The sequence below is a fragment of the Rattus rattus genome, chromosome 10 (assembly GCF_011064425.1).
Source record: "Rattus rattus isolate New Zealand chromosome 10, Rrattus_CSIRO_v1, whole genome shotgun sequence".
Lineage (NCBI taxonomy): Eukaryota > Metazoa > Chordata > Mammalia > Rodentia > Muridae > Rattus > Rattus rattus.
The window spans coordinates 71,090,873-71,114,411 of NC_046163.1; the positions used below are offsets into that span (position 1 = coordinate 71,090,873).

The 23,539-nt window shown below is 46.4% G+C and overlaps 1 protein-coding gene across 1 annotated transcript; it reads right to left on the reverse strand.

Moving 5' to 3' along the window:
* Window positions 1-1,299: 1,299 nt before the first annotated feature.
* Utp25 (UTP25 small subunit processor component) lies at window positions 1,300-22,963 on the reverse strand. Its single transcript, XM_032915027.1, has 12 exons — window positions 22,748-22,963; window positions 22,217-22,256; window positions 21,033-21,303; window positions 17,080-17,250; window positions 15,511-15,599; window positions 13,905-14,321; window positions 11,574-11,793; window positions 10,917-11,119; window positions 8,806-8,988; window positions 8,572-8,684; window positions 7,803-8,048; window positions 1,300-2,089 (listed from the first exon to the last, which is right to left on the reverse strand). Exons 1-12 carry the CDS (start codon window positions 22,852-22,854, stop codon window positions 1,846-1,848), a joined length of 2,304 nt encoding a protein of 767 aa, XP_032770918.1. The 5' UTR covers window positions 22,855-22,963; the 3' UTR covers window positions 1,300-1,845.
* Between the last annotated feature and the right edge of the window lie 576 nt (window positions 22,964-23,539).

The following is a 23,539-nucleotide window of genomic DNA, read 5'->3' on the forward strand; positions in this document are numbered from 1 at the left end:
CTATCTGCACTTAATTTTATGCCCTCTGGAAGCTGGCAGAGAGCTGAAGTCTCTGTCATTATCTTGTTTTTATATCGAATGCTGCATATGGTGCAGCCAGCTGTGACAGCAGTCTCCAGTCAAAGCCTTTTCCTCAAGAAGAAAAGTGCTGAAGTAGCTGTGACCACTGTGCAGAGTCAGAAAGTCTCACTTTCTGGACAAATGCCTTCCTCCCTTCCTGGGGCTGGGATCACTCCACATACTGTAGGCTGCAAAGGAGCTACTGAGAACTACCACCAAGAAGCTGGGAGAGGGGCTGAAGGGGAGGGAAGCTGAGGTGAGGACGTAACCAATTAATCTTTCAAAATGGGATAGTAGCACTTGGGAGGTTGAAGCAGGAAGATTAAGAATTCAAGGTCAAGGTCATCCTGAACATGGAAGGGAGGTCAAAAACAAGACATGGGACACACAGCACTGTCCTCGCCGGACAGGGCTTTTCAGAAAATACGATTCCCACATAAAAGGGGGACAAGTGAGAAGGGATGTGATGCAGCTGAGAGTGACCCAACTGCCACATCCTAGAGCAGGTTAGCTCCTGAAAAAGTAATGATGGCACCCAATGAGGAGTGAAGCCGGGTCTATAAACATAAGGCACGGCCAGGCTCAAGCCTATGTTCGTGTTTTCAGCATTCCAGAGGGGGGCGGGGCACTAAAGAAAAATAAAGTAGAAGCTGAGTTTTCACTTTAGAATGGAAGTCCGTCAAACTCTGTCTCAGACAGGCGTAAGTCAGGGGACAGTGACCAATGTACACCAAAGGGCCTAGTGAGGTCACAGCGTGGACTCAATGATGCTCCTGCCACAGGTGTCTGATGGGAACCTATGGGAGCCTACAGACCTGCCTGTGTCCTCCTGCCCACCCATCTAGGCCAAGGCCACACCCCATGAGGCGGCAGTCAACTCCACCGCAGCTCAGGCTCAGGCCTGCACTTTCCTGTCATGTGACGCTTCCTCCCATGGAAGCAAGGGTCGGTCACCTGTGGTGGTTCTTATTTGCAATAGTGTTTGTTTTTATAAGAGTTTAAAATAATGCTTCTTGATTTTAAAAGTATGATTTTTCTTTTCACTTTCACCTATTGCATGATTCAAAAAACAATTTGGCGCTGAGGACAGAATCAACCTTGGACCCAAATGCTGCTTTATAGAATATGATTGGTAAATGTATGTCTTAGCTATTAAAACACCAGGAGAATCTAAAAAGATCAGTGTAAGTACTCTTCGAGGTTTGAAAAAATATATATATATGTATATGTATATATATATATATGTATATGTATATATATTTTTAAGTTTGGCTAGGAAAGTAAAGTGCTAAGACTGGGACACAGCCCAAGACGTCTCCAGCTCTCAAGCCAGTCCTACAGGCCACAACAGGCTTTACGAAAATTGGACAGGCAAGTCAGAGACTCTTCCTCAAGTAAAAATTAAAACCTTGGGGCTGGAGATGGCTCAGCAGGTTAGAGCACAGAGGACCCAGGTTCATTTTCCAGCACCACAACTCATAACTGTGGGGGACTCCAGTTTTAGGGGATCCAATACCCTCACACAGACATACACACAGACAAAACACCAATGCATATAAAATAATAATTAAATTAAAAAGTTAAAATCATAATTGAGAAGTTACAAGCTTTGGTTTCTGAGTGTGGCAGTCCTTATACTGCTCTGGGCCCCGAGAGCTATGGTTACCCACACTGGTCACACTGCACTTTCCAGGACACAGGACTGCAGACTGTCTAGAGCCTGCTCCTGGGCAGTGAACAGACCAAGTCTATGAGGTCCATCAATGTAGTTGTCCCACTCCACGCTCATTTTTCTTCAGTGATGAAGAGGTGGACACTCTTTGGAGACTGCAGCATCTGTGCTGCCCGCTCCACACCAACCACAGCAGCCAACCTCTGGGCATCATACTTGGAATACAGCACAGTGCATGTCCATGTGGCCTCCTCTCCTCTGCTGGTGGCTCTCAGCATATTACAGACCTCACTGTAGAAGTGAGGGTATGTTGGCAGTTCGTAGAATATCAGGTTCCTGATGCCTTTTATTGTGTACCTGTGGGAGAGGGAGGGGGCATGAAGAAGCCAGCAGAAGCTGTGCTACCAATGACCTCAAACCATGGACAGAAAGTTACCCTAGAGCTAACGATTTATTTTTGTTGACAACGAAACTGAATTCCTGATACTGAGTACAATAATGACAATAGAAATTTGTATTAAAAATTTCTTGTGGGTAGAACTTGCTGACCTGGAACTTGATAGTAGATTAGGCTGGCCTCAAAACTCACAGGGAACCACCTGCCTCTACCGCCTCTTGAATACAAGTATTAAAGACTGCACCACAATGTCCAACCCAAGTTTTAAACTTGATATTTATTTTATCATCATTTTTTGTATGGGGCAGAATATCACTACAGAGCCCCAGTTGGCTTGGAACTTGTGGTATAAACCAGGCTGGCCTCAACCAGGTGAGCTACAACATCTGATTCTTTTAAAAACAAACTTTTAAATTACATTTATCCCCCTCTCCTTCCCCCGTGTGTGTGTACACCATGGGAGTCAGTTGTCTATGTTTTCACTACGGGAGTCCCAGATACCTTTATTGGCTGGGCTATCTCAACAGCCCTATATTTCTTTAGAGACAAGGTCTTATACTATGACCTAGCCTAAGCTGGCCTTGAACTCTCCATGAAACAAAGGGTGGCCAATGACTCACAATAATCCACCTGCCTCTGCCTCCCAGAATGTTGGAGTTACAGCTGTGTGTCGCCACACCTGTCTGAAATTTACATTTTCCAAGCCCATTCTGCATGGGCTGAAGTAGAGGGAAGGCAGCAGAACAGGTGTCAGAGGAATGGCTCCTCGAGTGAGGGACTGTCCACTGAGCCTGATAACCTGAGTTCCACCCTGTGAGTTCAATCCCTGGAGTCTACACACCATAAAAGAACTGATCCATAAAGATAGCTTTCTGATTGCCCCTGTGCACACACACACCAGATAAAAATTAAAAAAGAAAAAAATTCTGCCAGAAAAACTGTGCACTTAATATTCCCTTCATCATCAGGTACAACAGGGATGAGGTCAGAGCCATAAAGTCACCTATACCAATGCCAATAGCACCTGCTGGTCCTTTCCAGCGCCTTCTGAGATCCTGCCTGAGGCTCCACTCAGCACAGGACAGAGCAGGACAGAGCGGTTTCAGCAGCTCACAAATGCCCACCTCATTCCCTGCAGCACCGTGGGGTAGGAGGTTCAGCTGCAGACACTCACTGAACAGCCGGAGTCAAGGCTGAATGTCCCTCTGGGACCCAGCAACAGACGTGCTGACAGACATGCTGACAGACGTGCTGCCAAGGCTCTGAACTTCCTGTTAGAGTGTCTGGTGCACAAAACGTCGCTTACAGATGACAGCCTTTCCTTTATTTCAACTCATCTGGAGACCTCCCTGGATATAGTTTGCTTAAAAAATTTGTGTCTATGTGTGTGTGTGAGAGAGTATGTATTATGTACTGTGTGTGTAGAAGTCAGAAGAGGGCAGGATCCCCTAGAGCTGAAATTACAGACGGGTGTGGCCATCATGTATGTGGGTGTTGGAAATCAAATCCCATGCTCTTATACCCAATGAACCATCTTTCCAGCCCCTCTTTCACCTTTCAAGTATCCCCTTCCCACACTAAAGAATCTGTAGTGACTTGAGGGACACTGCCCTAACGTGACAGAAAGATGAACAGCAAGCAGGTGTGATGATGCACACCTGTGATGTCAGCACTTGGAGGTGGAGGTAGGAGGGTCAGAAGAACATCCTCAGCTACAGGAGTGCTTGAAGCCAGCCTGTGCTACATGGGCCCCTGCCTTAAAGACAAAACCAAATAACCGCACAAAAAGTTACCACTACCACTAAAGCCCCACTGAGTCCCACTTTAGCAGTGACCACTGATGTTCAGAAATGATGCAATATTTGCACAGAACCTACCTCCTTCTGTCCTGACACTGGTGTACCCAGAATTCATCAGCACTTCAGACACCAAGCTAAGCCCTCTATCTGCTATAGGAATGTGTTTGAATCCTGTGGTAGATGGAATGTCGCTATGGCAACTACCAAATCCAGACAAGACTAAAACTGCCACCCACACTACTGGCCAGTAGACCAGGTGCATCTGACCATAAGGCCAATTCAGCTCACAGTGTTTGCAAACGAAACCACAGAGAACACAGAGAAGCAAGGAAAAGACCCTGTCACTCTGTGTGTGAGGCTGGAGGGGTGGGGCTGTGGAGAAGATGCAGAAGGGCAAGGCCAGGGCACACACTTTTAGCTGTAGGCAGCTGCTATGGTAATAAGTTTTCCTTTCAAAACCCACTGTAAAGCAGCAAGCAGGTGGGTATATCCTCAGAATATGCGTGTGGATAGGCTTGCAGAACTGTGCACACAGTATGCCAAGGAACCGGGACAAGCTGGTTTCAGCACTCCTCTATCGTGCCTAAGACCATAGATGCTCAGTTCTGTCATGTGTAGCATTTGCACAGAGCCTGATACTTCTGTACACTTTGAGTTACCTCTTGTGAAGAGCTACTAAACTACGGCTAAGAGCACTCACAAGAGCACCCAAGTTTGGTTCCCAGCACCCACACGCCAGGCCACAACTGTCCATGCCTCCCATTTTAGGGGTTCTGATGCCCTCTGGAGGCAGCAGGCACACACATATGCACACTCATGTATATGAAATAAATTTTTAAAAACTGCATTGTTTAGAGAACAATGATAAGACAGAAATCTGCACTTCAGTACTGATATACATCCTTCTTTCAATATATGGTTGGTTAAATCTGAGAATAGAGAACCCACAGATATGAAGGGATCCTCATAACCAAAAAAAAAAAAACTGAAGAAAAAAAGAACTATATGCTCATTAACAGGAAATAAGGTCTGTTTCATAATTAAAGAACCAATCAGTTATATACTGCAAATACTGTATAGAGTATGTACTAACTCATCAGAATGTCTTTTACCATGGGAACACCTACCAGACCCACCTAGCATTCATCACTTCTAGAACCTGGACTCATACAAGTGCAGGAAGGACCAGTCCCACCCCAGCAGCCATGCTGAATGCCCAGCAGCCTACATCTAGTTTACAACTTGTCCATAGCCTGAGATCTGCACCACTGCAGCAATGGGCAGCAAAAGTACAATGAGTCACCCGGGAAGAAGAGTCATGAGCAAACACCCACCCAGCTCTAAGGAGCCTTCATTCCCCTCAACACTGTCAACCATCCTGCTGGACAGACACTACTATGACAGACAGAGCCAGTCCAGCAACCTAAGGCACCTCAATCCTGTAACACACAACTTGTAAGAAGAAAAGGGCCAGTTTTAGAGAGGTGTTGGGCACAAATAGAGTGAAGGCTTTTATCTGTCCCTGAAGGGCTCACTGCATTTTGCCCCTTGGGTTCGGCCCCCTCCACTTGTTCTTGTAACAGGAACCCCGGAGGAGAAGCTGGGGCCCTGACCTTGCTGCTGTCTGCTTCCTGGGAGTGCTCTTCCTTCACTGTCACTTGTAACAAATCCATCTTTACTTTTGCTTTTCTGTCTTACTCAGCTGTCTGAAGGCAGGCCTGAGACACGGAGAACCTGGACATGAAATCACAGACCCTTGAGACGCCCTCTAATAGCACACACTCTAATGCCAGGCTGAGCTCAGGGGAAGAGAGCCTGCCCAGCACATGCAAGGCCCTGAGCTCCATCTCTAGACATGCCTTCTGGTGTTTTCATCTTTCAGGTTAAATACAAAACTGGATCCAAAGAAATTACAAAACAAAATGCTTACTGTGTCCTTGGTAACTTGCCTGTTTGTTCTGTTTTGAGACAAGGTTTCTCTCTGTAGCTCTGTAGACCAGGCTAGCTTCAAATTCAGAGATGTGAATGCCTCTGCCTCCCTGAGAACTGGGATTAAAGGTGATCTTTATATGCTCAATTGTGTTGTCTGCATGTGTACATGTAGACCAGCAGAAGGCACTGGACTGAGAGCTGCTATGTGGGTGTTGGGAATCAAACTCAGGACCTCTGGAAGAGCAGCCGGTACTCTTAACCACTGAGCCATCTCTCCAGCCCCTCCTTGGTAGTGGTTTGTCTTGTAGAATCCCCGAGGTCATTAGCCATGGCAGAGATGTATGTGTACACTCCTGCACGCACTGTTACCCATCTTCACCCCGAGAGACATGTGAGCCTGGCAAGCATGCGGCACAGGCTGAGACTTGTCCTTACACCGTGCTGTCTGTACACTATGGTTCAGACTTGATCTGAAGGTCAACAGTGTTGCATGGGTCACACATGCCCTTGCCTTGAAAAGCAGTGCCTAGCCCAGTTTAAAAACTTGAAATGGCTATAATCACACAGAAAAAATTTCCAGCCACGCAGACAGTATGCCTCCATTTGATAGAATGATGGAAAGCTAAGACCTTCAGTAAGTATAACTCCACTGTCAATGGAAATAACTCTCTGAAACAATGCAGCCAGCAGCAGGAACTTATGAGCTCCCTGGCCAAGCAGCACAGACTGTCCAGAATAAAGCCAGAAACAAACATACCTATTTTTGAGCAATTTATTACATGTAATGCTACATCTTTGTGTAACACTAAAATATTAATGTCATCATGCCTAATCTGCTGAGCCCACGTAGGCTGCTAGGGTTCCTCCCCCATCATCCAGGAAAACACACACATTTGGAAAACAGCTCTCTGAACCTCGAATGAATGAAAAGGCCCACGAGGTCATGGTGCATGGCTGACTGTCCCTCAAACCTTGGAGGGCTTTGTGTGCCTGGCAGACCCTTGTTGGTATACATTATGGCAATTTAATAGAGCAGAAATATCAGCCAAGTGTGAAGATACGTGTCTGTAATCTCGGCAGTTGGGAGGCAGAAGCCGGAGGATCAGGAGTTTAAGGCTAGCCTTGGCTAAATAGATACTTTGAGATTTTCTTGGGTTAAATAAAATCTTGTCTCAACAAAATGAAATAAAAACAAAAACAAAATAAAAACAGGAAAGTCAAAAATCCCACCATAAGAAACTGGAAAGAAGGATTTGGACTCAGTTCCCATCGCTGTAGTAAATCATTAGAGATCTGCATCTGGCTGCAGGACACCTGATGGGGACTTGGGCACATAAAGCTCAACTGTCTGGAAAACTGGGTGTAGCTCTGCTTCTACCATATGGGTCTTGGGAACTGAGTTCAGGACATAGCCATCTAGCAGGTCCAGGACGCTATTATTAACTACCAAGCAAATTAGGATTTAAAAAGCAATAGCAAAAAGTAGCCAAGAAGTTCTGTTAGTGACCTGGCAGTAAATCTAAGCACACATTGAAATCCTAAAATTACTCAATCCTGAGTCCTTTGAGACTTCTCTACTGCTACCATCAAGGGGCCCAGAACTTTCTAGGGTAACAGCCACCTGGGCCTGCCTCCTCAGGGGTGCAATCAGCGCTCAGCATCCACCTCCCCAAGCTTTCCTGTGCTGATCTTGTTCTGCTCTTCAAGCGTGCACTGGCTTCTGTGAGGTGTTGAACCACAGCTGCATTCCAGACCACGCAGAGCTCAAGCTTTAGTTTCTAACCTGCCCAACAACACCCAACCAGTGAACCACCAGCCGACACACAGAGTCTACCATCACCAGCCCCTGTGGCTTTTCCACAGAGCAGAGGCAAGGGACACATGCACAGCCCCACAGAGCCCACCCGGGCCCCTTGGCAGGCAGAAGCCATTACTGTCTCACCTTTTGTAGAAATGGAAGCGTTCTGTGAGGAGCAGAAACTGCTTCTCTCCTTGGAGAAAGAAGTGTCGAGCCCTGGAGACGCCAGACCTCTGTGTATACTCACAGATGTGTGTAAAGTTCAGTTCTTCTTTCTTGAAGTAATTTCGGAGACGAACAAAGTCAAAGTAGGAGGGGACATAGATGAGGGTGTGAGACATGACAGCATCCCGGTACTGAGGCAGAATCTTGTTTATGAAAAAGTGAAACCTGATTAGGAAAGGCCAAGGACAAGGTTAACAGTCTACAGCTGAACACACAGTAGGGCAGCCACAGTGTGGGTCAGCAAGCCACTGCCCAGGAGATCCCCTGTGGCCGAAGATACCTTCTTCTCAAAGACTATATAAAACTGATAAACACGTAGAAAATGAGGTGCTAACAGTTACGCGTAAAGGCAGACTTGGTTCCATATACACCAGAGAACTAACGTAGTTCACTCGCCCCTCACTCACTCAGCAGCAAATAAGCCTTGCCTGTCTGAGACACAACAAGCACAACAGGCCCACCAGACAATTCGCTCTCTCTGAAGGGCATGACATATTTCATAGGCCATAGCAGCAATGGCCCTGACCTTGCTTCTAGCTGTAATACGAAGACCAAGCCCCAGTTTGTACCTGGCTTGATTCCTTCTCTATCAAGGGCATGGCTGAGTTCAGTTTGGGGACCTAGTTGATAATCAGTAATTACTCCGTTCAGTGCTAAACCAGGTCTCTATGGGTGTGGGTAGGGTTACCTGGCATCGATCACTGAAGCTAGGTCTTGTGCTTCCATTCTCTGGAAGACGTGAGGTAGCTGCACCAACACATGACTGATGGAACCCGTCATGGGGACATTCCTCACGGCCACCTGTCAGGAGGTAAGAGTTTCAGGAGGCAGGCATCCCTTGTTGATCACGTGCCATTACCTCTGTCATTTCATGACCCAACCCAGCCCGTGCTTCAGGACGATCTGAGGACAGAGGACTCACTTGGCCTTGAGCGTTGACACAGTGCTTGTTGAACACAGAGTTGATCTGGGCATCCTGCAGGGCACCAAAGAGCAGAGTCTGACGGTAATACTTGGACCAGTTATTGAGGCTCCACATGCGTACTCTAGAGAAGTTCACCCCATGTGAGTCCAAGGGTAACAGGTTCATGTGGTTCATCAAATGCTTGGAAAAAAATAAGCCATATTAGCGTCTACAGAGCACATGTGTTGGGCACCAGTAAGCATTTATAATCCATCATCCCCTTTACCCCATGAAGCATGTGTTACCATCTCCCAAGTGACAGTAGAAAAATAGGGCTCAGATGGTGACCTGCTCAAGGTCAGCAGAACTCTAGTAAGAAACTAAGCACGGATTGGTCATCCCCAGGCTCTTCCAAAGAACATAGGCTAGCTATTGGAACATTCACTCCTTTAAAAGGAATTTTTACAATTAGGCATAGTGGGGCACTCCTGAAACCCCAGCAGTCTGGAGGATGAGAGGCCAGGATGGGCTACATCGTGAGTTTTGAGATCAGCTTAGGCTGCAGAGTGAGACTGTCTCAAAGACCACAAAAACTACTGAAGGGAACAGTGGGAGGGGGAGAGAATTGTCAGACGGGGTGAACACAGCAAGACACACAAGCATGAAAGGGTCACAAAAAACCCATCACTTTACATGTTGACAGAGAAAACCCAATAACATAGAAAGTGTAAAGAAACACGGCTCATGTAAATAAGGAACTTGTGAAACGCAGCCTGGTTACTTTGGGTGCTGTTGTCCCAGACTTGGACAAAAAGGGAAGTCACATGGGAAGCACAACCTCTGTCCTTCAATGACTGGATCTCAAAACAGTGACGGGGATGGCTTAGTGACAGATTTTTGCTGACCATGCCCAAGACCCTATGTTCAATTCCCTGTATAACAACAGAAAACTAAAACACCACCACTAGCAGCTAAGAGCTGTGACACCTGCTCTGGCTCAGAATAAAGAATATGCTACCCATCAACAGACCTTTCCTGGGTTCATTCTTCCTTGAGACAGGTAGGCTCTTGCTGTATAAACGCTACCTGGCTGGGAATCCTGTATTCCAGTGGCCATGAACTTACCTTAATCCTGCTTCAGCTCCCAAGTGTCAGGCTTACAGGAGTGAGTCACACACCTGGTTTGCCTTACTCATTTCAGCTGCACTTTAACACACTGTGGGATACACTCCAAGGGCCCCAACTGCTACACGTCTGTTTCCACTCTGTAACTATCAACTGTCCTTGATGTACCCAAAGTCGCTGCAAACTCCTAGGTCTTTAGGTGGAAGTAGAGGTGAGCTGTCATCTGCCTTAGGAGCACCACAGCTCTGAGGTAAGAAGAGTCCACTGTCCACAAAACTGGAGCCTGAGGAAACACTTACAAGTCCCTGTGAGACACTAGTCAGGGCTGAGAGAGGACCTGTGGTTCTTCCAGAGGACTGAGGTTGTTTCTAGAACCCATACTGGGCGGCTCCTTTCCAGGGGATCATATGCCTTCTTCTGGCACTCAGACAAGTGACATACAAACATGCAAATGAAACTTTTAAAAATCTTGAAAAAAAAAACAACCCAACCAACGAGAAATATTAGGCAGCTGGGTATATATGCACATCTATAAAACCAGCACTCCATTCCAAATGCTAAGGCAGGAAGGTGGGGTGTAAGGACAGCCTGGGCTACACAGCAAGCCCTTGCCCCTTTCCAAAGAAACTCTACGTCATGTTTTCCCATCCTGATGTGAGGGCGTGAGGAGGATTTCCGTCCACCTAACTATCCTTACTAGAAAGAGACTTTTGAAGGGCAGAAATCTTTTGGGGAAATTTGAAAACAATAAAGAATTTCCCCCTCTCTGGTAGTTTAACAATTGACTGCCCTGTTGGTAGAAGAGAACAGAAGAATTTCATAAACTGGGAGATGTGGAGTGACTCCTACTTCCAAACCAAGGGGTGGGCTATCTCTGAGACACAGCTATGCTCACCAAGCCGACTTAGTTGTGCCACAAACAGCTGTTTTAGACTTCATCCAATGTGTACTGAGCAGGGGAGCCCAACATTACCAATGTCCCCACAGGGGAAGCCCAGCATTACCAAGACATGTTCCCAGTTCTGCATCAGGTAAATGTCAGCCTGGTCAATGATCAGAAGCTCAATAGAAGACAGGAAGTCAAAATCTCTCTTCTTCTCTCCTTCACCACCAATGATGGTCCTCAAGCCCAGTGGGGAGGCAATGAGGATGTCAGAGGAGTAAAACGGGGCGTAGAGACGGATGCTCCTCTGAAGTATCGCCACTCCTGAAAAACAGCATTTGTCAACTCCCTTGCCAGCCTTGAGTATTGTCACAGGTGCTGTACCCTAGGCTGGACTCTCTTTAATGTACAAAATGTTGGCTTCTAATCCCCAGGTTCCTGTCCATGCTCAGTAAATGTTTGTAAATGAGGCCCAATATTAGCAATGGACACTTTCCCAAGAACTTAAAACACACAAAGGTAAGGGAGCTGGAAGAGACAGGCTCAGCCATGAAGGCTGGGTGGGCGTCATCCACCCAGGACGGAGACCAAGCCTCCCCGCACACACGGAGTTTTCTCAGCCAACCACATCATTTCCACAAGGCCTTTCTACATGGTCTTGGAGTCTCCACCCACAAACCAAGGCAGGTGGCCTCAAAAGCACACAGTTCTGATAAAAGACTGAGTCAGGGACCCCTCCAGCTTCCCTAAGGACCTCCACCTTGACAGGAACCATTACCAATCCTGAAGTGGTCATCAATATTGCCCACGAACACAGCTTCATAATCCTCAGGCCTCTTCAGGTTGGGAGGTCTCTCCTCAGGGTCAGATCCATACTCCCCCTGAAACCTCTTTTTATTGCTTACAATGATTTTCTTCTTGCTGTCCCCCTCAAGGAGGCTGATGAAGAGCTGGACCACCCGAAGGGCAGCTTCCCGGAAGGGCACCACTATAAGTACCTGTGGGAGGCAATGGCAGGCCAGAGGTTAAGTTCTGGACAAAATACCTGGCTAGGTACCTGAAGCCAAGTGTCTCCTGAATTCACACAACCCCATCCTATGAACTTTTAGCCCCATGGCTCTATGGGAGACATTTCTCAAGCAAAACTGGGAAATACCTTTCAGTTTAAGGCAATGTCCATATCAGCAATGGAAGCTCAGACACAGAAATAAATTAGGATCTTTGAGGGCAAAGTAAGATCCACTCAAACAAACACACAGTGTAGTAGTTTGAATGAGAATGGCTCTGATAGGCTTATGTAATTAAATGCTTGGTCCCCAGTTGGTGGAACTGTTTAGGAAGGATTAGGAGGTGTGGCCTTGTTGGCAGTGTTGTGTCCCCTGAGGGTGGGCTCAGAAGATTTCTGACATTCTGCATGTGCCGCTCTTTTCCTGCAGCCATCGCTGTTCTACCCTCAGACTGTGCCCCTCTGAACCTGTTAAGTCCAATTAAATGCTTTTGATATGTTTCCGTAGTCATGATGTTGTGTCACACCAATAAAAAAGTAAGAGACAGAGAAAGAAAAAAATATAGAAGAGGATTAACAAACCACTATTTTATTTTATTTTATTTTACTAGTATATTCTCTAGAATAGTTTTTGAATCCAGTGATGACAAATTTCTGAACTGGAAAAATAGGAGTCAATTTTTCAAGCCTCATTAAAATGCTTCAGGATGGTGGGTAAAAGAGGACGCAGTGGTTTAGAGCACCTACTGCTCCTGCAAAGGACCAGAATTTGGCTCCCATCATTCACCCCATGGCCCACAGCCAACCTACCTCCAGTCCCACGGGATCTGACTTCCATAGGCATAAGGCATGCATGTGGTGCATATACATACATGCTGGCAAAACACCCATACACATAAAATTAAATAAATCAGGCCTGGAGAGATGGCTCAGCAGTTAAGAGCACTGAGTGTTTTTCCAGAGGTCCTGAGTTCAATTCCCAGCAACTACATGGTGACTCACAACCATTTGTAATGGAATCCAATGCCCTCTTCTGGTGTCTGAAGACAGCTACAGTACACTCACATACAATAAATAAATAAACATTTAAAAAAATTAAATAGATCTAAAAATAAATATGTAATGTTTCTGCTGAACAGAAAATCAGAAGATGCTTAATAAAGAGCTAATTTCTAACTACCTATTATTCTTGTGCAAATACTAGACTCAATGGTGTGACCCTAGTCAAACCATTACATTCCAATCATAAACCTGATTCTCCTATAGAGCACACACAGAGATAGACAGCCTCAACTGTTACACCCACGCATCTGAGGCAGCCTCCTAGAAATGCAACCAGCTGGTCAAAGAAGTAAGCAATTGCCCTGTATGCCAGACCACGATTTAAGAGGCTGGATTACTGTCCTAGTGGTGACACTAAGTAATGTCCACACTTTGTCTCCCCAGCTATCAAAATGCCAGACTGAAAAAACTTCAAAGAGCCACATCAATATTTAAACCCTTGCATCCTGATGAAGTCAACAGAAGTCTGAAAACATGAACACGACTTTCATGCAAAGAGACAGGTAGAGCAGGTGTGAGACCAAAGCCTGGCCTCAGTATCAGGAAAAATGTGCACAGAATTAAATTCATTTCCTTTGCTACTAAAACTTCTGTAGGAAGCCAGAGGTCAGACTAGAGAGCACAAGTAAATACAATCTTTAAGCAGAAGGAACCTTACAGCGAAACAGGGACCTCTGTTTGAAGGTGTCTCTGTGTGGCTTGGTGGAAGGCCTGACTCTAGCCCACCTCTGTTACTCTTTCCCCTTTGCAGGGGCCTTCTAGGAATCTGTGTTCATAGAAGTTGTCCCATATAGGGACCAGATTAAAAAGTTCATTGGGTTCTAGTGAGCCAAAGTCACCAAGAAGAAACCACCAGCAATGGGGTGCTTATGTGTGCTTGGGGTTCATCCCTGAGAGAATCTGAGCCCCTTTCACTGTCCTGTATTGCCTGACCCACTCAATGCTTACCCAAGGATTCACTCACTAGTCAGCTGTCAACACACTCATGACTCAGCAGTGCCCCACGGCCTTCCTGACAGCAACTCTTCTGTTGCCACTCACCTTGGGCCTGGTGAGCCCCTGGTCCCTGAAGTCATCATCGTCACCCACCCCGAGTTTCTGGGTCCGGCGCCTGCTGTTGTTAGCCAGCACTTGAGCATTGGCTTTGAGGACGTGGTTTATGGCATGCAGGCAGTACACATGGCGGACTTCTTCTCCATTCTTCAGGGCAGTCCTCTCAGGGTAGAACAGGTCCCGGTAAGAATTCATAATCAAGAACAGCTCTTTCTGGAGTGGGGTAAAGCAGCTACTTGATTTTTGAGGACCAGGACCAGATAGAAATTGGCTGTTGGTTTTTGCCCAGGTGGATTCTAGGGGCTTCTGAAGATGAAGTGACTTTAGGTCAATATCCTTTGGAGGTTTAAATGTTTCCATCTTCTGGAACTTTGATGAAAAGACAAGATGTCCCAGGACTGGCCACTAGGGGCAGACAGATCAAGAGAACTAGGTGAGACATGAGTAACAACACCAACAACACTGGGCATTCAGAGTACTCATGACTCACAGATCATCCCCCTTCCATCACCCAGAGGCAAGAGGGTACAGACAACAGTTATAGAAGTAGTGGACAGCTTGAAGCCTGACTTCATACCTGAGCTGTCACTGGTGTTTCCCTCACTGTTCCAAGGAACTTATCTAGAGAAAGTCAAATTTGCTTTAGAGTTGCTTAAGTGTGATAAGTCACAAGGTGTGTCTGTCTTAGAATTGATCCCTCCTCTCCCTTCCTCACTCTCCATTGCCCCCCACACCTTGCTTTCTTGCTGAGACATGCCCAGTAGGACCCAAGGAATGCTACTTTGTGAAACCAATGTTTAGAAATTTTTCAGTGTCAAAAAAACTATCAATCTAAAATTACACTAACTTTAGCAGTAAAAGAAATGAGGCACAGAAGCTGGGCAGCCTGGTGACTCTCCAGGGACCTGTGCTCAATGAGGCTCACCTCAGAGTCCCACCCTGGTGACTCCACTTACTCAACAGTGAACTGACAAGCTCCCAAAAACAGAGACGAGCTCAGGAGTTATGGGGATAGGAATGAGGAGTGTGAAAGTGGGTATGGTGAAAAGGAGCAACAGGGCCAGGGATGGTACCATACAGTGCTGGGGAGGCAGAGGCAGGCGGATCTCTTGAGATTTAGAGGCCAGCCAGGACTACATAGTGAGACTCTGCTAGTGAGACCACACAGTGCTGGAGAGTTCCAAAACCTGACTATGCTGGTAGGAATGGACTGTGTAAGACGACAATGTACGGAAAATCTGAGTCTAGGAATGCGATGGCATGGGAGACAGAGTACTTAGCCTGGCATGCAGCAGTAAATCGCATCTTTGTCCATTTTCTGGTTGCGACACTGTACTGTACTCTGCTACATGGTACCATGGGCCAAACTGGCAAAAAGTACAACAAACATCTCTGACTGACTTCTTACACCCAAACATGTGCCTGCAATTACCTCAACTGCACACCCATGATCCTAACACTTGGGAGGCTGAGGCTAGAGGACTGACTCAAGCTCCATGTCTGCCAAAATGAGACTCATGAATAACTAATATATGCCAATGAGCCACAGACCAGTCTAGGGCTCTCCTGTGCCTGGGAAACAAGCAGTGCGTACTTTCAGTTGCTCGGTAGCTGGAGGGCTTGAGGCGGCAGCTTGAATTTCCTTTTCTTTCAGTTCTTTGTTGATGTGTTGTTGAAACGGATCTAATGCAGAACACAGTGATCAGCACAGTGTCAGACTCATCTCTAGTCACCTGGAAAATGACAAGTTCATCTCTGGTCTCTGTTGAGACTGACCTGCGAATCTTCCCAGTGTTGATTCACCCTTCTTTCCAGCCCGGTCCCCATCCTTCAGCACCATAACCACATCTGAGGAGCTGAGCCTTGGAAGTGCACACTCATCACATGGCATCTCAGCCCCAAGTTCAGGCTTTTACCATGGCACCTAAACCTACCTCTTCAGTGATTTCTGAACACAGCCCTAAATTCTGCTTATGAGTCTTTCCTTTGCAGCCATTCCGCATTCAGCTGTGCAGTACTATACTTTCACAGGAAGTGCTCCACAGGGGTCTACTGTGCCAAGCAGAGCATGGCTCCAGAGAGAGGCTAGAGCTGGTTCCCTGTGGAGAGCCACAGCGCTCTGAGCCCCTTCCATGTGTCGTTCATCCAAACAAGCCAGCACATGTTCCTGTCTTAACTGGTGATGGCGAGACACATCTGAGAGCAGGCTCCATGCAGTCTGCACAGCAAGACACATTAACTATCCTCAGTATTCGCCTGAACTAGCAGATGACACCCATGTTCCCCCTTGCATGTCGATGACCCTCAGCTCTGTAATGGCCGTCTGCCTACTGCACTCAGGTGACTCCCACCGTCCCTCTGTGCTTTCTCATTCAGAAGTAGAGTGAAGTGGGTTACCTGCTCAAGGGTTCACAGGACATGGACCTGCAGTAAATACCAAGAACACAAGCAACAACATCAGGGAAGCCTAGGCCAACCTATCTGCACAGCCGATGTGCAAGGGCTTCAGAGTAGCCAGCTTCCTGCTTCTGTCTAGGCCCCCACGCTGTCACGGTTCACAGCTAGAATGTGGTTTCTGCTAAGATTCCACAAATTCTACCTCTACTTCTCCTCTCACATAAGTCAGCAGATCGAACTAGGTCACGTAAGGACTCAGCTTCACCCACGCTGAAGTGCAGCTACAGAAAACTGGGAAAGGCAGAGAAGACTGACACCAGCTTGGCCTTCCCACCAGCACGGACTGATATTACAGAACCCCATGTGCAGCTGGCCGCCATTTGATCACAGACATGGTGACCATGGATGTTGGGGGTGGTGGCTTTGGGGCTCCTCCTAGTAACGAGAACACTCAGACTGGCCATTTCTATTCTGAAAAGGTACTGTTCCAATGAAGAAGGGTGGATGAGGGGGGAAGAGCAGTCTAGAGACTGGAGGCCTGGGAACTGGCCTCCCCACTTCCCCCTTCAACCTCTACTCCAACCACTCAGTCCTCACCTCCACGCTACCTCCTGAAAAGCACAAACATGTGAGAAATATCTCCTCCAGCTCCCTGTGGGGTCACTAGCTAACTGGTTCTACTGCACTCCCTCAGTCCAGCGACTAAACTCAATCAATGCACAGCCCTGCCACAATAGAAGGTTGGGGCAACAGGAGCCGCTCTCACCTTGGGATGTTCTCTGGGAATAACTGCCCCCACTCTCCTCTTCTAGAAAATTGGTTTCCAGGCTGAACAGTGACTCGTGTTTCACATCTGTGAATTCCTCTGAAGATTTCTGTGATGCACCAGGTGGCTCTTCACCATCTTTTCCTTTTGAGTTGTCAGCCAGAGACATATCTGAAACAATGAAAAACATTCTGTCAAATTTATGGGGTATGGTGGAACTTGAGGGGTTCCAGGCCAGCCTGGTCAAAATAGCAATTTCTAGACAGCCAGGCCTACAGAGTGAAATGTTTCAAAAATAAACAAAATAATTTACTCATAATGAAATGTTGACAAAATCAAACACTAATGCTCAATGCAGCATGTATGTATATATTGAGACAAGGTTTTCTCTGTGTAGCCCTGGCTGTCCTAGAATTCCCTTTGAAGACCAGGCTGGCTTCAAACTCAAGGAGATCAGCCAGCCTACCTCTGCCTCCTGAGTACTGGGATTAAAAGTGTGCACCATTATTCTTAAACAATTAGGTAATACAGTGAATGCGACCTTTCAGAATTAAGTCTGATTGCAGACCTGAGTGAAGTAATTCTGTAACTAAGCTGGGCTTCAGGCCTGGAGTGTGCTTCAACTTGACTCGGGAAATCACTAGATTAAACTTATGTTCCAAATGGTGCATTTCCAGGCAGGAAGTCAAGTGAGTGTTTCAGTTTTTGGATCAGGGTCTTCTGTGGTTTAGTGTCTTAACTGACTCACTATTAGCTCAGGACGACACCTTGAGCTTCTGGTCCTCCCATGTCTGGCCCCTGCCTGCTAGGATTACGGTCATGCGCCATCCCTGCCTGGTAAATGCAGTGCTGAGTGAGGATGGAACTGGGCCTCTAGGCATGCTAGGCAGACACTACCAGCTGAGTCGTCTCCCAGCCTTCCTCAAGTGGTGGCTCCTCCCACTGTAGGAGGCTTGGAGTAAGCACAGGAGGCAGTTCTGCCCTAAGGGGAAGACTTCCAGCAAATGTCTGTGAACTCCAACTATAACAGTGGCTCCTCTGGGGGCTCTGCTGCCTTTAGACTTGAAGACTGCAGCCTACTGGGTAATGAGCCAGTTCCTTAAAATAGATTTCTATCTTAATTAGGAGTTACCCTGGAGAATTCTAAAATATCCAGTTCTAGAACTTACTCTAAAATATTGCACCAGGATATACATGAAAGATGTTTAAAGCAGCCTGAATTATGGTAAGAAGTAACATGGAACAATTAAAATGTCTGTCAAAGGAGGATTTAATACTAGGTGCTATATATCCAGGAAACTAATGTGAATCCAGAGTTATGTTACACAGAAAAAGGTCCAGTCTGAGGGCAGAACTCAGCAGCAAAGCTCAGGTGGGAGGCTCGAGGAACAAGCCCCACTACTGCAAGACTAAATCCCCCTGCCTCTACCTTCACCAAGTGCTAGAATTAGAGGCACACACCACCACAACTGGCTTTATGTAATACTGGGGATAAACTCAGGGCTGTGTTTACTTAAGACACACACCCAACCACTGAGCTGCATCCTCAGGCCCCTCCTCACATCTCTGTAGGAAGTAAGAAGCATGTTTATAATCAAGCATGCAACACCAAACAAACAAAACCCGTTTTCCTCTAAAAATGTAAATGCAAAGGAAGCCAGCAGGAAGGAGCTCCAAGGATTCAACATCATGGCAACTACTTTTGAAGACCGGGTCTCACTACGTAGCTTTGGATGTTCTAGAACTTACTATGGAGGCCAGGCTGACCTCAAATTCAGACATCCTCCTGCCTTTGCCTTCTACATGCTGAGATTAAAAGTGTGCCACTGTGCCCAACAAGGCAAGGGATTTTTATCTCAGTAAAGCTAAACTAGGTTTACATGACACTAAATGACAGGTTAAGATTTTAAAAAATAGTATTTCCTGGGCTGCAGAGATGGCTCAGTGGTTAGAGCACTGACTGCTCTTCCAGAGGTCCTGAGTTCAATTCCCAGCAACCACATGGTGGCTCACAACCATCTGATGCCCTCTTCTGGTGTGTCTGAAAGCAGCTACAAGTGTACTCATATACATAAATCTTTAAAAAAAAACTTTTATTTGTTCAGCATGCTCAAGGCCATTTATTTAAAATAAATGAATAAATGAATGAACGAATGAACAAATGAATGCATGCATGCCAGGGATGTAACCTAGTGGGAGAAGTGCTTACCTGGCATGTATGAAGCCCAGCATCACAGGGGGATGAAGGGAATATGGAGACTATGTTAGGAGGAATGGTGGTGCACACCTTAAATTCCAGCACTCGGAAAGTGAGTTTGAGGCCAGCCTGGTCTATACAGCAAATCCCAGGCCACCGGTCAGGGATATACAGTAATACGGTCTCAAAAAAAGAAAAGCCTGTAAGGACAACAGGACTGAGGAAGTGAGAGATAGAAGTCACCCACATATATCCAGCAATTAAGAACAATAACACAAAGGTAAACACGGACACAAGCCAGGCACAGCGCAGCACACCCGCAATCCCAGCATGCACTTAGGGGTGGGAGGTAGAAGGGGACGGAGCAGGAAGATTGCCATGATTAGAGAACAGTGTGCGCCACACAGTGAACTCAAGCCTGGGTTTACAGTGCAAGAGTCTGTCTCAAAAATGTTACGTGTTTGACCATGTTTGCACAGATTTCTGTAAAGGGCATAGCTAATGAACAGTGACCGGAATCAGTTCAGTGCTGGCAAAAGGATAAGCATCTCTGGAGGTCATGAAAGGTACACATTTGTCAAAGCTCAAATCGAATATGGAAGTTAGGCACACTTAATTATTAACTAATTATTCCTATCCCAGTGTGTGCCTGTATTTGTGGATGTTTCTTTCCTTCCACCTTTACATAGGTTCCAGAACTCTAACTGAAGCAGTCACCCTTTCACTGCAGGAGGTCTTACCCAGTGAACTGCCTTGTCAGCCCATGCTGGATTCATTCTGTTTGCATATAAACATATTCTAATGAGGCTGAAAATAAAAATGCCATGCATGGTGGTGTGTAGAGAGAATCTCTCATGTACTGTGCAGAAGTATCACCTGTTAGCAAAAAGCAAATAATCGTCTAGTAAAACAGGCAGGCAGGTGGGAAGAGGTGGGAGTTCTGGGGAACTACTCCAGCAGGGAAGATTCGATCTGGACTCTAAGGAAGTCTGTCATATGAAACTAGGAGAGGTAACTAACCAGCCACATGGTGCATGTATAACAGACACATGTATAGTAAATTATGAGCAGGTTGAAGAACAAGGCCATGCTTATGGCTTAAGCATTTCTTCATAAATAATTAAGTCTCAGAGTCGTTATTTGGGATCTGGGGGACAGGTAGAAAAGCCTTCATTTACAGGTACACACCTGTTATTTCCAGGGCAGAAGGAGAATCATGAGTTGAAGGCCAGCCTGGTCTACACAGTAAGACCTTGACTCAAAAGACGAGCTCAATCTGATACACACAAGGTCTTAGTTTGATTCCCAGGCACAGAAGATCACATAGAGTTGCAGTCCGAGCCCTAAAACGGAGTCCCTCTGGGGTCTCCATTCCAGTTCCTCTCTCTGAGTCTCCTTAAGGAACCAGTGGGGGCAGCCTTGTCTCCTCTCCAGCCACTTTATATAAACAAATCTACAACATGAAAGTTTGTATTTTTATATCTACCTAACATCAAACATGGGTCTCTTACTGAAGAGGAACAATCTCTTCAGCGAACCGAGCTGCCACGGTGACCACATGACGTCCCCCTGATAAGCTGAGTGGTTTTACCTGAGGTTACAAGTCCCTCAAAGAGTAAGCCTTTTTCTGTGTTCCCATCAGATTCTCAAAACATAACCAAACCCAATCAGGCTGAATTTGTAGCCACATGCTCTCACTCAGCCCACAGAACACAGAACAGACAGGACAGGACAGAGGACAGCCCCAAACACTTACGGTCCTGTGTCTCAGAGGACTCTGCAGTTTCTTCCACACTGACATCCTCACCGCCATCTTCACCATTCATTTCCGCATCACCTACAGCACTGTCATCCACCTCCTCTTTGTCTTCTTCCTCCTCCTCTTCCTCCTCTTCCTCTTCTTCCTCCTCTTCCTCCTCCTCCTCAGAAATGTTCTTTAATGTAGCAAGCAGTCTGTGGTACCCCGAAACATGCTCTTGTTCACTCTCTGATTCACTTTCAGAATGTGAAGAATCTGAGCTCTCTGACTAAAGAAAAATGGGAATTAATAAAAAAATTAGTTTTTATTATTGCACTTAAAAAAGTGAGAAATACATATTAACAGAATTTGCTCAACCATAAAGAAGGAAATTATATCACGTGCATAATTAAGTAAAAACAAGTCAGACTAAAGACAAATGTTTTCTCTGGTACCAGGAAAATAGATTTAAAAGAAATAAGAAGGCATGAAATCAAAAGGAAAAAAATTTGGTTAGGGGAAAAGGATGAGCAGAGGTGGAAGGCAAACAGCCAAAGGAAGGAAATAAATACCATAAGGTAATTATGACTGGAAAAGTCCTTAGGAAACTCACTACTTTATATAATGACTATACATTAACTCACAGACAAACAAAACAAAAATTCCATGAGCTTTTCCGCAAATATTACAGTCTCCTCTCTTGAACCATGCCCAGCATGAAACTTACATGAAACAGTTAACCAAGCCATGGTTCTAATTGATATTAGCTGCACATGGAAAGAAAACTGACTTTTCAAACAAAATTTCAGGTTATGGGCTTTAACTTACATCTCAGTCATCAGGCTTCATGTTGCAAGATGTCAGAGGAAATTTACAAGTGCCACTGTCTGAGTCTGCCGGCCCTGTCCATTTTACACTGTGTGAAGCCTTTCATGGTGAGTGCACAAGGAGCCAGCACTCTTGATGAACCCCTTCCACAGAGCTTAACGTAGTGTCTCGGGGTAGTTTACAACTATGGCTTCTTTTGTCACATGGGAATTTCTACAGCTGTCCTTACCATTTAAAACTAATTAAGTAGCATTACTAAAATCACAGCTCACATCCAAAACGAAAAACACAGGAATGCAACCCAAGCTTTACATTTACACCCCATCTTAAAAGTAACAACCCAATTCCAACTACTGTAAAGAAAAAAACATTACCAGCTGACAAATTTGCGGCTTGACTTCCTTCTTGGAAACCCTAAAAAGAAATAGATAATGTTAAACTTTAGCTGCTAGTTTGTAACAATCACGAAAAGGCCTAAAGATTCTGCTCTAAATGAATAAAAAACAAATGTCCAATACAGGATAATATCCAGTCATTGTAAAAAAAAAAAAAATTCTTCATGCACAAAGGCAGAGGTAATCAGAAGACAAATGGGTAACGAAAGAGCTCAATGACATCTTGTAAGTCAGAAACTGGCTTTTAACAACACACCGGGGTTCACCTCTCGTGGCCAACTTTATCTCTCAACTTCCAGTCCTGTTTCTGCAGACCCTTACATGGCCCTGCCTGGCTAAGCTGAGGTCTCCCGCCACAGCCCGCGCGCACTCGGATGACAGGCAGCACGCTCCGCTGTCTCAGCAGGTCCGGGTGCAGAGCGACCTCCGCAGCGGGTTCCCAGCCTGCCCCGACCCGGACCGGCCCACCCCGGCCGGAACCAGCCCTCCCGGTGGCCTGCGCGCCCCGACCTGTCGTAGAAGGGGTGCTCCTCGCCGAAGTCGCGGAGGTGCTTCTTCTGCTTCTTGGTCATTGTGCTGAGCAGCTGGCTGCGGCCACGGCTCCGGCGTTTGCCCATAGCGGAAACGTCAAGCTTCCCACCACAACATAAAAAACACAACAACCAAACCCAAGGTTCCCAGTGGGAAGTTGTCGCACGTGGGCACGCCGGCTTTACGGCGGAGGCGGGAGCCGTAAAGCAAAGTTGCTTTACGCCCTGCGAGGACGACAGGCGTTACACCCTCCGGGTTGCGATACTGCCCCCTGCTGGAGCTCCTCGAGTGCACGGATGTGCCTGCGCATGCGTGCTCAGAACGCCAGCTCCTAGGGCTGCAGGGCTAGGTTGGTGGGCTCTACGGGGTAGGAGTGAAGTAGCTTGCTTTGTGCTTATCTTTTATTTTTTTGTCTTTATTTTCTTTCTGGGTACGGTGTGGGGTAAGTTGGTAGTCCTTTCCCCCTCTCCCAGGAGCTAAGAACTAAATCCAGGACCCTGCGCTGATTTTCAAGCACTAACCACTGGGCTGAATCCACAACCCTGTGCTTTGCTTTGGGATGTTGCCGTTATGCTGGCAGGAATGGTTGAATGCTACTCAGAAAAATAACGCCCATCGCTTAAGGGTGCCTGCACACTTAACGGCACACTATCTAAATGGACCTTGCGATTCAGTCTGTTGAGGCAGATGCAGAAACCGATGCTTTGCAAGAAAGAAGAGATCTGAACTTGGGCGACTATACATTAGCGGGAGTGTGTGAGGTGATCCTCT

What these genes read in the sequence shown, in the direction of transcription:
- Utp25 (XM_032915027.1), bottom strand. Translation starts at nt 22,854, where the DNA reads ATGGGCAAACGCCGGAGCCGTGGCCGCAGCCAGCTGCTCAGCACAATG. An exon ending in GCTTCAGTGATCGATGCCAG is followed by an intron (nt 8,049 to 8,571) that starts GTAACCCTACCC and finishes TTTCCTAATCAG; the next exon opens with GTTTCACTTTTTCATAAACA. An exon ending in CGCTTCCATTTCTACAAAAG is followed by an intron (nt 2,090 to 7,802) that starts GTGAGACAGTAA and finishes CCTCTCCCACAG; the next exon opens with GTACACAATAAAAGGCATCA.